Below are 13,944 nucleotides of genomic sequence, written 5' to 3'. Positions count from 1 at the left end.
TAGTCTTGGAACAAGATCAAAATTTGTGAGAAGTTTGTGATCATTCTACGACTTATTAGGCAATATTTTGCCTGGTTTGAGGTCACCAACAGTCAATTTTCAATTTTGTTCTTTAGTTGACACTGACCTTTTGCCTCCATTTCATGGTTACATTGAGGATAAGAAATTTGCTATTTTCCTTGGCTCTGGCATCTTTTGCATTGTCATTTGTGATACAACTTTTATATAATCTTGAATTGTATTTATTGAATATGAATTATCATTCTGTCTCCTGATTCATATTTATGTATACACTCAATTTGTTTTAAATGACCTTTTTTTAAAACTTATTTTACAATTATCTTGAGAAATTGTGTATATGTATTATATTTCCAATTCGGGCTGTTCAACTTTGATGTTGAACGCCACCCTTTCCCCTTTCTCCCCCTTTTTTTTCTCACATAGGTAATATTTTTATACCTATACAATGCCTCAGTTGATTTGAGTCCATCGCATGAGCAATCATCATATTTTTTTAGGAAATGCACATTGACAGAAAACTGATGTCCACAAATGATTCAGAACTGATTATGAAATAAGCTATTAGCATGTGATGTTTTTATCACACATACAAAAGTTTTGAAGATCCAAAGATCTAGTTTACTCATCATGATCAAATGAAACTTGGTTGACCTTCACCAAAGTATTTCTAAATGTATTTTTCTGTTTGTTTTTCATTTATTTTAGCTTACCATCCTGTATCATTGCGGATGAATGCAGTTATATCATTATGTATTAAGAAGTGTCAAAGTATTGGTACCTTTTTCTTAAAACAGTATTGAGTATCATTAAGGGTCTTCATACAAAAATTATGTATGTTATTGTGGGTGCTGATTTGCTATCTAACTGGCTGCACGAAATGAAGTGTTAACGCCAAATTAATATTTTTAATGAACTTAAAGTTGATTCTTCTGTTGTTGAAATGAGGAGTTCCTTGTATGTTTGTTGATCTTATTTTTATATTTTGATATTTGTTCGCATTAAGGAACACTATGTTCTGGTCATTGCCAAAACATGTACATTCCTTCCCTGGGACAAGTAATAGGAGGCATGCTCACATTAGGAGTTTATGTAAATAGCTTCCAGTGTAAAAAGGGGCAGTAAGGCTCAGTGTGACATTCCAGTTGCGTCTCAAGGTGGCACTCTGAAGTCAGTGTTGCTACATGTTACGTGGTTTTTATGGTGGTAGTTGTGTGGATGCCATTCTTACCGCCGCTCAGCCTCCTGTTATTTGTTCATGGATTTGAAGGCGAAGGAAGAAAGCAACTGATGCATTACAGTGAAATAATTCCAAAGATCTGAAGGAAAGAAAAATATTAATATCATTGTACACCACCACAATTGTGGAAATTTTTGTACTACTGTTTGTATAAAATTGTTTTTGTTTTTGAAATATTTCTTCAAAATAGAAAAAAAAGCTACTCAGTACTGAGAGATGTAATTATTCATCAACAAGGCAACAGTATATATTTATAAAGAGAGAGAGAGAGAGATCTATCTCATTCATCTTCCTCAAGGAGGAGGAAAAAACAACAAAAGAATACAGTTCAGTTCATCACATCACAAAAGCCTATGTAGCACAGAAGACGTAAAAAGGACAAAGTGTTACTTATTTAATGCAGTTCTGTTAGCACTTCTACTCCAACATCAGTGATAAGCACAGTATGTTCGCACTGAGCAGATCTAGCGCAGTCGGCGGTCACAACTGTCCATCCATCTTCTAGGATTTCCAACTGCTGTCCTCCAGAAGTGATGGCTGGCTCAATGGTAAAAGTATTTCCAGGCTTCATCTTTCCCCCATAACTGTTACCTGATTGTTTTTTAGAAACAGAAAAGAACAATTTGTTGCCTCTTTTAAAATAAATGTGTTATTTTTTTAAAAAATGTCACAACAAACAAAATTAAGGAAATAACTTACAAACATGATAAATTTCTGGTGGACCATGGAAATAAGAGCCAATGCCATGACCTAATATCGCAGGAAAAACCATAAAACCGTTGTTTATAGCAGTCTCCTCAGTCATACTTCCTAGAAAGTTTCAACAAAAGGTAATCACAAATTTAAGCAGGCATCCCCAAGATAAAATGAATGCCTCCTTACCAATAATGCTAAAAGGAACATTGGGTCCGCAAGCTTCTATGGCTTTCGAAAGGCACAGTTCACTCACTTCTACAAGTTTTTTTCCCTCTTCATCAACAGTTCCAACCAAAAAAGTTTTTGAGCAGTCTCCATGATAGCCTCCAAGATAAACCTGAAAAGTTGTAACAAATAATTAAATTTGTTTCAAGATAATTTTATTCAGAAAATTCTGTTTTAGCTACTTACTGTGACATCAATGTTCACAATATCCCCATCTTCTAGAGGTCTGTCATCAGGGATACCATGGCAGCAAACATTATTCACAGAAGTACAAATTGATTTTGGAAATCCTTTGTAATTCAAAGGAGAGGGGTATGCATCAGCATCTATGATAAGATGATGCGCGAAAGCATCAAGTTCGTCAGTGGTCACTCCGACCTGGAAGGATCGAGGAATGAAGCAGTTCTGGCAAACATTTTAAAACAAAGTGTTCAGTGTTGAATACTGACCTTTGCCTCCTTCCCAACTTCTTCTAGAACCCTTTTGGCAAGGAAAGAAGCATGGCGCACTCCTTCAATGGCAGATTGGTCTTTTGCTTCAGGGATCTGAAAGGGAACGGAAGTAGGAATTCCTGTGGCGAAGTACGAGGGTTTCCTTATGTGCGATGGCACGATTCGTTTCTGCAGTGTAACATTGCCGGGCCTCACGACCTCATATTTTCTAATCCTGCAAAGACATAAACTTAGTTACTGCTGTCAATGTTGAAACTATCCATGGAGACAGTCTCCATGAACTAACAAATAACCTATCAAGTTATTAAACATATTTCCTACTTTTGCCCAAACAAAAATTCCTTCAAGTGACTAGAGGGGGATTTAAAAGAAGCACTCAGAGATTTACAACAATGAAAATTCCTAAAATGATTTAGTGACATTTCCGAAACAACAACACAGGTTTTACACACAGCAGAAGACAAAAGTGGCATTGTGAAATTTTCATAATTTCTCATGTTTTTCTGTTTTGTTTTGTTGCCGGTTTTCGTTTCCCGCTATCGAGTTGAACGCAGAGACCTATCCATTAAAGGTACGTTTTATTTGGAAGTGGTTCTTTGATTTAAACAGCGTTTTTGGTGTGACTTAATCAGTTTTCTACCTTTACCGTGATTTGAAACCAGTTGTTTCTGATCACTAAGTGTAAAGTATTGCTACATGCTCTGTAGTGTAATGAGTGAACTGCGGTAGATGTACTCGTAAACCACTTACGTTTCGCTTGTGAAACCGATTACAGCCCCTCCACACGAACGAGAAAAATTAGTTGAAATTTATTTGAGGCTGCTCTGGTAATTTCTCACTGTTAACAATGCACGGTGACCAGTTTCCTGCCGCAGAAAAAATTCTGTCAGATATAGAAAACGTCTTCAAGAGAGATAAGGACTTGTAAGTATCAAAGTTCAGTGTTTTTAAGTTCTTTTAATCCATGTGCCATTTAAAGATATTTTAATTTTTATATTTGCTCTACAACACTGTTGTTATTTCTTAATTCTCTCAAATTGAAGTTATCAACTTTTAGGTTAAGTTTTCCTGAGGTTATTTCTCATAAGTTTAGACTACTGTTTGTGATGTCACTTTTTTCTGTCCAGGAAAGATTTTGAAATTTTGCCAGTGACTGTTGGAGAGAACAAGTCACCGGTTCTACATGCAGAACACACTCTTGGATTGCAAGAGTGGTGCGTGCGACACTTATATGTGCATGTGTATCACAAGCTAACAAATTTGAAACAGCAACAAAGATTACGACGTGAAGGTGTGGATGTGACACTGTTCTTTTCCATTTACTTGTTTCATTTCTTTTTACTTTTTAGCAAGTAAAAATATTTATTTTGCTTCGAACAGATCCGAACACATTGTCCCGTCTTCTGTTGGGGGGAGTTTTGTTGAATCCAGACTGTACCTTTTTGTGGAACATTCGCCGTGAATTAATTGTTATGGGTCGCTTTGATTTGTTTTCCGATCTCCACATAAATGCTGTAACTTTGTCACGGCGACCAAAGTCATCTGAGGCATTTGTTTATCGACGGTGGCTACTAAGTCGGATCTTAGGTATGTTCGTTGTTTTGAAGTTCAATAAATGTGATTTAAATCACTCTCATTTCTCACGTATATGTTTAATTCTTGCAGAAAGTTATTTGGATGCATCTACCACATTATCTATTCTGGAGGAAGAATTGCGAGTTACCCTCATGGCTGCTAACCGCTATGCAAACAACTACCATGCATGGAACCACAGAATGTGGATTATGTCTCACCTACCTCAAGCTCAAGATCACTTTATTAATGAATGGGTATCATCTGAGGAGTGGATTTCAAAACATGTGTCAGAACACAGTGGCCTTCAATATAGAGAGTATTTGTTTAAACAAATTATGCAAAACGTAGGACACACTTATTTCTGTCATAAACTTCGGCTTAGTCTAGAAAACTTCTTTCTTCCTCTCAAAAGTTCTGAACTCTATTGTGTTTCTCTGAAAGACAGCACTCCATTAAAGCAACTCCATTCATTGGTCATTGATATTCTTGAACAGAAAGACTTTTGTTCCTCGTGCCCAATAAAATGTGGAAGCAATCCTCATATCTTACATATTGGATTTTTAGCATATGAACTACTTCTAGTCACAGAGCTGATACGCTTGTATCCAGGTCATGAGGCACTGTGGTGTCATCGACGTTTTGTATTGTTCTCTCTCTATTCTATTGTTAAAGAAATCAACACTTACGAAGCTAGCAAGTCTGACATATCTGATGGGGTTCCACATCCTAAAGCTCAGAAATTATCTGTGTCAGATATAGAGATTGAGTGCAATTTTTTATGGAGTGTTATTGTAAGGCATGAGGAGTCCTTACTAGAGGAATGTTCTTTGTGTACCCCAGAAGAGAGTTACCAAAGCAAACTTGCTTTCAGACATCAAGAGTGGGTTGAAAAGATATTAAAAAGAAGCGGCAGTTGTGTGAAACAGAGTACATCTTGAATAAAAACTAGCGAATTTATAAGAGGTGTTCTTAATTTATTCTTTTCCTGCAAGGGGTGTAATAGGGTCCACCAATAGAAGGTTAACATCCATGTCAATGCTTTTTTTTCTGCTCTTAACTATTGCAGAGGGGTAAGAGAGCGAGAGTAGAGGACAGAGAGACAGAGGACATCTTCTACAAGAAATGAATGTATGGCATGAGGTTTTTTCCATCAAAGTGTCAGCAAGTGTGGCTGCTTTTAACTTAGGACTGCTTGTTTTCTATCTTTTTTATTTTTGGCTCGGTAGTACTCCTCTCATGCTTGTCAGGAAGGGTTCAAGAAACATGCAAATTATCATCTGAGACACTTTATTGGTGTCACTCATGTATTGTAAAAAAAATTTACATTCTTACACAGATAGTCTACCACACGGAGTACTATTTTACACAGTACCATTAATCATAAGTTGTACTCCATTAAATAGAGAGAAATTACATTTCTGCTCAATTTGAAACAGGATATTCCAAAATTCATAGGGGAAAAGAACACATCAGGGAGGGCTGAATGACAGTGAATTGCTATGTTCAATTATAGCAATATAATGAATTAGATGTTGGGAGTGACAATTTTATTTTCCTACCCAGTAAGTATTGCATAATTTTTCTTGAAGGAAGAGGTCTTCATATAAAAATATTTGTTTAATAAATAAGTCTCCACACTGCTAGAGCAACATAATCACAATAAAAAAAAGGGGGAAGGGGCATTCTTATACAACTGGCAATGTTCTGAGTTTCAAAACAGCCTATGTTGCTAATCTCATAAAACATACTCCAAGAACACAGAAATTAGAAACTTTGCACTGAAGGCTCAATACTTCAAAGTCTCTTGTCACTGGTCTACTGTAATCCAGTAGTGGTGGTGGTGGCTCGCAATAGGTAGCCAATGACCACTGAGCCTTACCATTCAGTTACACAATAACAAAACAATAAATTACAACACTAACAGAGCTACTGAATGATGTTCATCCTGACCTGCCGTTGGCAGTACAGGTTTAGTATGAGTCTTCAGCTGCCAGAGCACTCAGCTGCTCACCACTCAATCCAACACCCACTCAAATTTCACTCAGTCATTAATCACATGGTGATATTTTAAGATTGCACTACCTAAAACAGTAATGTGCTCATACCTCCCATTTCACTCTGTTCCTTAACAAAGATTTCGAAGTACTGGTAAATAATGGTAACGGCAAGAAGAATACCAGTGCCAGAACCGATGGCTCCCATGAAGTCAGCCAACACTGAAAGAGCACCAATGCAGAGACCACCAAAGGCAGCAGCAGTGGGGATGTAACGGTTCAGCTCGTGGATGAGGGAGTGTTCACGGTGTCCACCCATAACCATCTGCTGGTCCTTCAGCTGCTTAGCAACCTGCAGGTAGTAAGAAAAGCATTGTTTATATCAGTGGGCACATAGTACAATAACTGTTGTCTCAAGAAAAACCAGATGGCAAAAACTTACATCCTTGGCTGAAGAGCCTGAGACCTCAATCCAAGTTTTGGAGAAGAAGGCACAGGATCCAAGCATAAAGACGATGTAGAGGAATGCGTGGATGGGATCCTCGAGGATGTGACCCAGACTCTCGGGAGGTGACAAGTAGTAACACAAACCACCAACAGGGTTGGCACGGGCAGGGCCGCCACCGCCAACATCAGCCCAAACTCCGAGCAAGTTCACCAGGAAATTGCCGTGGAATTTGACAGCCAGCATCTAAAATACATCATTAGCTTAGCCCAAGACAAAAATACCAATAAAACTTGCAAGTAGAACTTCGACACAGGCATACCTGAGAGATAACGTAGAGGTTGGAAACAAGAGCAGACTGCAAAATAATGGGGATGTTCGAGGTGTAGAACAGCTTGATGGGGTAGCTGCTGTACTGGCCACGGTAGCGGGCAGACTTGATAGGTAGATCCACACGGAAGCCCTAAAGAAAATCAAAATGTCAGTTATTAGTCTTGAGGTATCAAAAAAGAATGGATATAAAATTAAATTTTACTCAGTTTTACCTGGAAGTAAATAACAACGGCAAAGACAAGAATGGTAGCCATCAGGTTCATCAAGTTAGGGAGGTTGTGGCGGTAGAATGCTTCACGCAGAGCGCGAACTTTGTCCTGACGGGTAGCAAGAAGATGGAAAAGAGCAATAACAGCTCCCTCAAACTCAGTGCCACGTCCTAAGAACGACAAAATGTGTAAGAAACTTTGAAAAGAATAAGTTACAACATGAATTAGAAAATTGGTGACTCTTACCTGCATTCATAGTGGCAGGGCTGAATGCCTTCCATACAATTGTTTCACAGATATTGGTGGCAATGAAGAGGGAGATACCAGAGCCCAGACCATAACCCTTCTGCAGAAGCTCGTCCAGCAACAACACAATCAGGCCAGCAACAAACAGCTGGATGATGATCAGAAGGCAGACACCAGCACCAATGTCAGCCGGATCACCATACATGCCAGTCATGACATAGACAATGGCTTGACCAACAGTGATGACCATACCGAATACTAGAATATAAAATTTAAGCCATTAGTCTCACTGCTACTTCTTTCAAGTTCATAACCAGCGGATAATATGTGCTTACATTTCTGAGCTCCATTGAAAAGAGCACGGTCTTTGGGAGTGTCACCAACTTCAATGATCTTGGCACCAGCCAAGAGTTGCATGATTAAGCCAGAAGTCACAATCGGAGAGATACCCAATTCCATCAAAGTACCTCGATTTGAGGCAAGGATAACTCGGATCCAGTAGAAGGGATCTGCTGAGTCGGAGCTCATGATGCCAAATAATGGAATCTAGGGAAATCGCACAGATTAGAACAGACTCCCTGACACTTCAGTGTCCACTAGAAGTTCATCAGAGAAAGTACTTTTAATATGAAACAAAATGATACTTACTTGGCAACATACAAGGAAGATGAATAAAGTTATAGCTGTCCATAGTACTTTTTCTCTAAATTGAATCTGCAAACAGAAAAATTCGTCTTGATGATTTGAGTTGGCACTTAGCACCCATATGTTTGACAACACTAAGTTCTTTAATTACAACAGCTCCAAGGCCCAATTCCTTGCACAAGGATAAATATATTGTCTGATTCACGGAGAGATCACCAGACAAACAAAAATTTAAGGAATGGCAAGTTGGAGGAGGAGAAGCAAAAGTAGGTTAGACCTACTTTTGTCACAGATGACAAATTGCTCACATGTGGAGATAACTGAACAATTTAGAATCCCAAAAATGAGCAAGGGTCGATTTTTGCCAATCATTTTTCATTCAAAGGACACTGTCAAACGGGCAGAACAACCACCATAAGGTGCCACATATGCAAGTTGAGGGAGTGACCAAAGCTCTCACAAGGTGCATATGGGAACAGAGGCTCTTTCACACTCACCTTTCTTTCGGGTTTAGCGATTTCTGGCAGAATACTGCAGAAAGGCTTGATCACCTCTAAAAATTTGACTGAAAGAGAGAAAGAAGCAGGAGATAAGCATAACGGTATAAATTACAGACGACAATGCCCTGTACACAGACGCACAGAAAGTTTGAACCGTCGCAGATATTTCAAAATAATTTTACACCTGCATACGTGTGCGACGAAATGGCAAACTAAAAAGATTTCCAACGAAATACAAGTCCGGCGTCATTGATATATACAGTTGCTTCATCGCCCATAACCTACAATGTCATAAAACTAAGAACTTTCCTATTAAAATACACGAAACAAACACTAAAACAAGTAATACTTACTACCCATGATTGCAGGTTGCAACCGAGAGCTATGTTAATACTCTTCGGCCCGCCTGCCCGTGTAAGATCCAACTACACAACAGAGCCGACGTTCACTGTGGCAGCCGACCATCGGCAAGATTTTCTTTACACGTATTCAAAGCCCGGGTCACGTGACCGCTGTGTTGGCTGACGTTTCACTCCGGCTGGGATACGCACTTCCGGTCGGCCAGGCTCTCCACCCTTCCAAACAGCGCCAAGGGAATGCCGAGTTCTACGTCGTTCCATTTTTCTCTGAGCGAAAAGTTTCAGTTGGAATGCGAAGCACCAAAGAGACAGTTATGATGGTTGAACGGCAAGGTGAAATCAGAATGGAGCCATTGGCGCCGCGCTGGCAGGCTGGAAACGGCGTGCACTGCCGCCATGTTGGCGCCAAGTTTCAAATGTCAGGCACACTGGCCGAAAGCGATCCATCGTGCTTCGCTCTCGTCGCATTTTTCTTTCACCAGAGATTCACTGGACCGTCACAGGTTTGTTTTAAAATTTATTTTGGCCTGGTGATTTTTTTTTCAATTTGGTGGGGCCCTTGCCACGCACACCGCACACCGCAACGTGGGCCATGGCGCTTTGCTCCGCCGCAGCAAGTACCGGCAGCAGACCGATTCTGTACAGTAATCTCGTCGCTCTGTCTCACCCAAACGGGGCACCGCATGAAAGCCAGAGAGACAGAGAGATGAAAGCTACGTTCGGAATCGCTCCGCCGCCTGAGATAGCCACGCGTTGGCGGAAAGTGCACACTTATCGGCAAGTGCCACTTCATGCTGCGCCACGCTGCCGCGCTCCACGTGGGGCAGGAGGTTCGGACCGTTCGGACCACGCCGACTATGGCGTCCTACACTGTATGTCAACCACGCGGGCCATTTTTCGGGCTCCTCTTCTGTCTCTATCTACCTCTCTCTCTCTCTCTCCCCTGCCCGGACGGAGAGTACCCGAACCGGGTGTTCGCAGATTAAAGTGACGGGCTTCGAAGGAGGGGGAGGTCAGGGAGAACGGGACAATGGATTCTGGAGTGGGACAGGAGGAGGAGGAAGAGGGGGTCTGCGGGTGCCGCTTGCCGTGCCTTGCCGCCCGCGACGTTGGACATGGAAGAGGCGCTAAGGCTTCCCCGTCCAGCCCGCTAGACTGGCGGGGGGCCGTGCCCGCCGTGCCCGCCGCGCCTGCCCGCGGCTTTCCGGGTGGGTAGGCGAGGCGCCGAGGCGAGCTTCGGTCTTCAGTCGGAGCACTGGACGACCGCGGGACAACACGACCATCACGACGATGGCCGGTGCAGCGGAGACAGTCGCCCTCGCGGTGCTCGCGGTCGCCCTCACCAGGTCAGCCGTCGTGTTCCGAAGAATCGTTTCTTCGTGCTCTGTCTCGGTCGCACACATGGAGCGTTCCGTGGGGCGGGAGAGAGAAGCGAGGACTTGCCTGCACTGGTCAGCACTGCCGTGAGGGGAAGCCGGTCCGAGTCGTCCCAATGAGCGATGGTCCCAAAGATGCGACCTGCGGCTGCGGCGCTGGGGCAGCTGGAAGCGTGACTTGGGGGAAGTCCCAAGTCTTGGGGCAGAGTGCGCCCTTACCTTTGCGGTGCGCTAGTGTCTTGCCTCTTCAGCCCTGCCACTTTGCGGCTTGGCCCGGCTTGGCCGCGGCGCCCCGCCCCTGCCGACGACGGGCTTCTCGCTAGGCTCCTTGCGGCAGGTTTGGTTTGGCCGGGTTTGGCGTTGCCGTCGGTGCGGCCGCGCGGTGTCCTAGTGTCCGGCGCGTCCGGTCGGCGCGATTGAGCACGCCGTTGTCGCGGCCCGTTGGCGGCGTAGGCGCTGCCGGCAGCGTGGCGCAGCCTGGCGCAGCCTGGCGGCCCTGAGGTGGAGGCGGCCGCGATTACAGTACACTTTGGCGCATCCTCCACAACCAAGCCCCGGAAAGCGAGGCGCGAGTGCGTGCGCGGCGGCGAGGCGCCAAGGCCGCGGTGCGGACAAGGCGGCAGCACGCCGGCACGGCCGATGTGATAGGTAGCGGGGTTGTCCGGCAGCCTGGGGCCTGGGCTGTCCGATTTCACCGTGTCATGAGTCAGGACAAACAGCACGCAGAACGGCCTCGGTCCCCTGGCTGCCCTGGCCGGGCTGGCCTTCCTGACGCCGCTCTTGTCCTGTTGCAGCAGCGGCATGGCGCAGCAGATCGAGCAGGTGACGCCGCCCTCGTCGCACGGGGAAGGCCCGCACTGGGACTGCGGCCAGAACATGCTGTTCTACGTGGACATCAGCGGCCAGAAGCTGAACCGCTACGACCCGGCCACCAAGGACTTGAAGACGGTTCACTTCGGTGAGTCTGAGGGCCCTCGGGTCCAAAGGCAACTCACTTTCTGATTATTTTTTTTTGGGCGAAGGGTGGGAAAGCTATGGGTGTCTGCCCCGCGCTGTGCGGCAGTGCGGCAGCTCGCGCGGCAAGCGGACTGGAAACGAAAACGCCTGCGGAGGATCGAAGTGATGGTAGCGACCCCCGGTTCTCTCTGTCTCCCTCGCAGTCGGGCCCTTGGCCGGGCCGTTCCGCAGCGTTCCGCAGGGGTGCGAGAGACGCAGACAGCCGGGGCGACGTAACGATCCTTCGGAATCAGGCGGCACTGGCGGCAGGGGACGCAGTTTCTCCGAAGCTTATCCGGGCCGCTGCACCCAGTTCGCAGCCCGCGAGCGGAACGGCGGCCGCGGCGGGCAACGCGTCGCCTGCAGGCTGCAGCACTGCGCGGCACTGCAGCGCCAGGGGCCAGGCCCTTGGCCAGGCCGGCAGTTTCCGTCAACGCGACCATAATCCGGGAAACGAGCATCGCCTTCCAGAAAAAGGAGTTGGAAGCTCGGCCAGGGCACTCGGCCCTGGCCCCCTGCTTGCCGCCAATCGACGGTATCCTGGACGTCCTCGACAGGGAATGCCCGCTGTCCAGCCGCGGGTTCCAGACAGCGGCTGTCTGTCTGTCTGTCTGTCTGTCTGTCTGTCTGTCTGTCTGTCTCTCTCTCTCTCTCTCTCTCTCTCTCTCTCTCTCTCTCTCTCTCTCTCTCTCTCTCTCTCTCTCTCTCTCTCTCAGCCCAACTGGACGGGAGCGACGAAGCGACTCGTGCGGACTGTGTACGCGACGCGTCTCCTTTTGCAGACGGTCCCGTGAGCCCCGTGGTGCCCGTGTTGGGCACGCTGGACCAGCTGGTCGTGGGGGTGGGCGCCGACCTGGTGCTGGTGACGGTGGACTGGGGCGCGCTGGGGACGGAGCCGCACGTCAACCAGACCATCACGCTGCTGGCGTCCGTGGACCGCGACAAGCCCGACAACCGCTTCAACGACGGCAAGGCCGACCGTCGCGGCCGCCTGTGGATCGGTGAGAAACGAACTTTGCCACACGCCAAAAATAAATCGACTAGCAATATGGAAAAACATGAAGTGCATTGTTGCTCGTTTCCAGGGACCATGGGCCCCGAGCCCGTGGTGGGTCAAGTGACGCTGGGCCGGGGGTCTCTGTTCCGCTTCGAGGCGGCCAACTCGTCGGTGCGCGGCAGCGAGCGCATGGATGTGCAGAAGGTCCTCTCCCCGGTCGACATCTCCAACGGCCTGGCGTGGAACGACATCGAGACGCTCATGTACTACATCGACACGCCCACCGGCCGCATCGACGTCTTCGACTTCGACCCCGACAAGGGCACTGTCTGTGAGTGGAAGAGGCGGCAGGGCACGGCAGGGCGGCGGCGGCACCCGTCGAGCCGGAGTGTTGAGCGGGATGGCCTACCCCGCGTTGCGCGGGCGCCTGCAGCCTGCAGGATGGGCCAGCCCGTCGAGCCGGAGTGTTGAGCGGGATGGCCTACCCCGCGTTGCGCGGGCGCCTGCAGCCTGCAGGGTGGGCCAGCCCGTCGAGCCGGAGTGTTGAGCGGGATGGCCCACCCTGCGTTGCGCGGGCGCCTGCAGCATGCAGGGTGGGCCAGCCCGTCGAGCCGGAGTGTTGAGCGGGATGGCCTACCCTGCGTTGCGCGGGCGCCGGCAGCCTGCAGGGTGGGCCAGCCCGTCGAGCCGGAGTGTTGAGCGGTACACACGAGTTTCTCTCTGCTCGGCAGCAAACGGCCGCCCCGCGTTCGACTTTCGGGCGAACAACGTGACCGGCAGCCCCGACGGCATGACGATGGACGCCGACGGCAACCTGTGGGTGGCCTGCTTCGACGGCAGCCAGGTACGTCGCAGTAGGCCGTGGGCTCTGCACTCTAACTCCGCATGGGGTTTCGTCGCTGTCTCCCAAAGAACACTAAACAGTCAAAGGACGTCAAAATGACTGCAAAATGATGCTCATTTTGTCGAAATTTTGACTAAAATTTGTCATATTGACATCAAAATGACGTCACTGTGAGCGTTTCGTGTTCTTTGGGCCGCTCTTCTCTCCAGGTGATCAAAGTGGACCCAGTGGCCGGCCGCCTGCTGCAGCAAGTCCCGATCCCCGCCTCGCGCGTCACCTCGGTGGCGTTCGGCGGCCGCGACCTCTCCACGCTCTACGTCACCACCATGAACAAGGGGCTGTCCGAGGAGCAGCTCCGAGCGCAACCCGCCGCCGGCTCGGTGTTCGCCGTCACGGGGCTCGGCACCACCGGCCAGCGGCCCGGCGGCAGGAAGGCCGTCGTGCGGAGATGAGAAAGGGAAGACCCAAAACAGTCTGTACATATGAAAGAAAACACCATTTGCAAGGACATAACTGCTGTTTTATTTTATGGCCTACAAACACACACACGCACACACAGTATTACAAATTAAAAATTAAAAAAAAGAGGCATTGGCATACCTCTCCCTCCCCCAAATCATTGCTGACATTTCAGTTCATAGAAAACAGAGCAAAAAAATTTAAACAAGGTTTGGAATGGAAGAAAGGTGAGAACAAATAAATCAGAGTGGCATTACTGTGAATTACCAGTAAGAAACAAAGCCACATCTAACAACACTCACTATTTTCACAGTTCACTTACAGTAAAACCACAT

General features: G+C 46.8%; 3 protein-coding genes across 9 annotated transcripts; 1 reads left to right on the top strand and 2 right to left on the bottom strand.

Moving 5' to 3' along the window:
- Positions 1–1,458: 1,458 nt before the first annotated feature.
- On the bottom strand, positions 1,459–3,096 carry LOC117645719 (methionine aminopeptidase 1D, mitochondrial). 2 transcript variants are annotated; one of them, XM_034386068.1, is made up of 6 exons: positions 2,953–3,096; positions 2,629–2,845; positions 2,366–2,557; positions 2,141–2,291; positions 1,958–2,068; positions 1,459–1,849 (listed from the first exon to the last, which is right to left on the bottom strand). In XM_034386068.1, the coding sequence occupies exons 1-6, from the start codon at positions 3,051–3,053 to the stop codon at positions 1,653–1,655; spliced, it is 969 nt and encodes a 322-aa protein (XP_034241959.1). In that variant the 5' UTR covers positions 3,054–3,096; the 3' UTR covers positions 1,459–1,652. The 2 variants fall into 2 exon arrangements, with proteins under 2 accessions (XP_034241959.1, XP_034241960.1); XM_034386069.1 differs by having other exon boundaries at positions 1,958–2,008.
- Positions 2,957–13,658, top strand: LOC117645718 (regucalcin-like). Of its 6 annotated transcripts, none has more exons than XM_034386065.1 (6): positions 3,086–3,202; positions 11,108–11,271; positions 12,092–12,310; positions 12,395–12,637; positions 13,038–13,150; positions 13,360–13,602. In XM_034386065.1, the coding sequence occupies exons 2-6, from the start codon at positions 11,115–11,117 to the stop codon at positions 13,600–13,602; spliced, it is 975 nt and encodes a 324-aa protein (XP_034241956.1). In that variant the 5' UTR covers positions 3,086–3,202; positions 11,108–11,114. The 6 variants fall into 6 exon arrangements, with proteins under 6 accessions (XP_034241952.1, XP_034241956.1, XP_034241958.1 ...); XM_034386063.1 differs by lacking the exon at positions 3,086–3,202 and adding an exon at positions 9,319–9,440 and having other exon boundaries at positions 13,360–13,658; XM_034386064.1 differs by lacking the exon at positions 3,086–3,202 and adding an exon at positions 10,154–10,283.
- Positions 5,493–9,092, bottom strand: LOC117645715 (protein transport protein Sec61 subunit alpha). The gene is made up of 9 exons (XM_034386055.1): positions 8,932–9,092; positions 8,576–8,643; positions 8,082–8,147; positions 7,769–7,979; positions 7,434–7,691; positions 7,191–7,357; positions 6,968–7,108; positions 6,643–6,891; positions 5,493–6,552 (listed from the first exon to the last, which is right to left on the bottom strand). The coding sequence occupies exons 1-9, from the start codon at positions 8,936–8,938 to the stop codon at positions 6,289–6,291; spliced, it is 1,431 nt and encodes a 476-aa protein (XP_034241946.1). The 5' UTR covers positions 8,939–9,092; the 3' UTR covers positions 5,493–6,288.
- Positions 13,659–13,944: the final 286 nt, after the last annotated feature.

Source organism: Thrips palmi, unplaced genomic scaffold (assembly GCF_012932325.1).
Source record: "Thrips palmi isolate BJ-2018 unplaced genomic scaffold, TpBJ-2018v1 HiC_scaffold_19, whole genome shotgun sequence".
NCBI classification, from domain to species: Eukaryota; Metazoa; Arthropoda; class Insecta; order Thysanoptera; family Thripidae; genus Thrips; species Thrips palmi.
The sequence above is the reverse complement of the archived record's forward strand: the minus strand, read 5'-3'. Positions and strand labels throughout refer to the sequence as shown.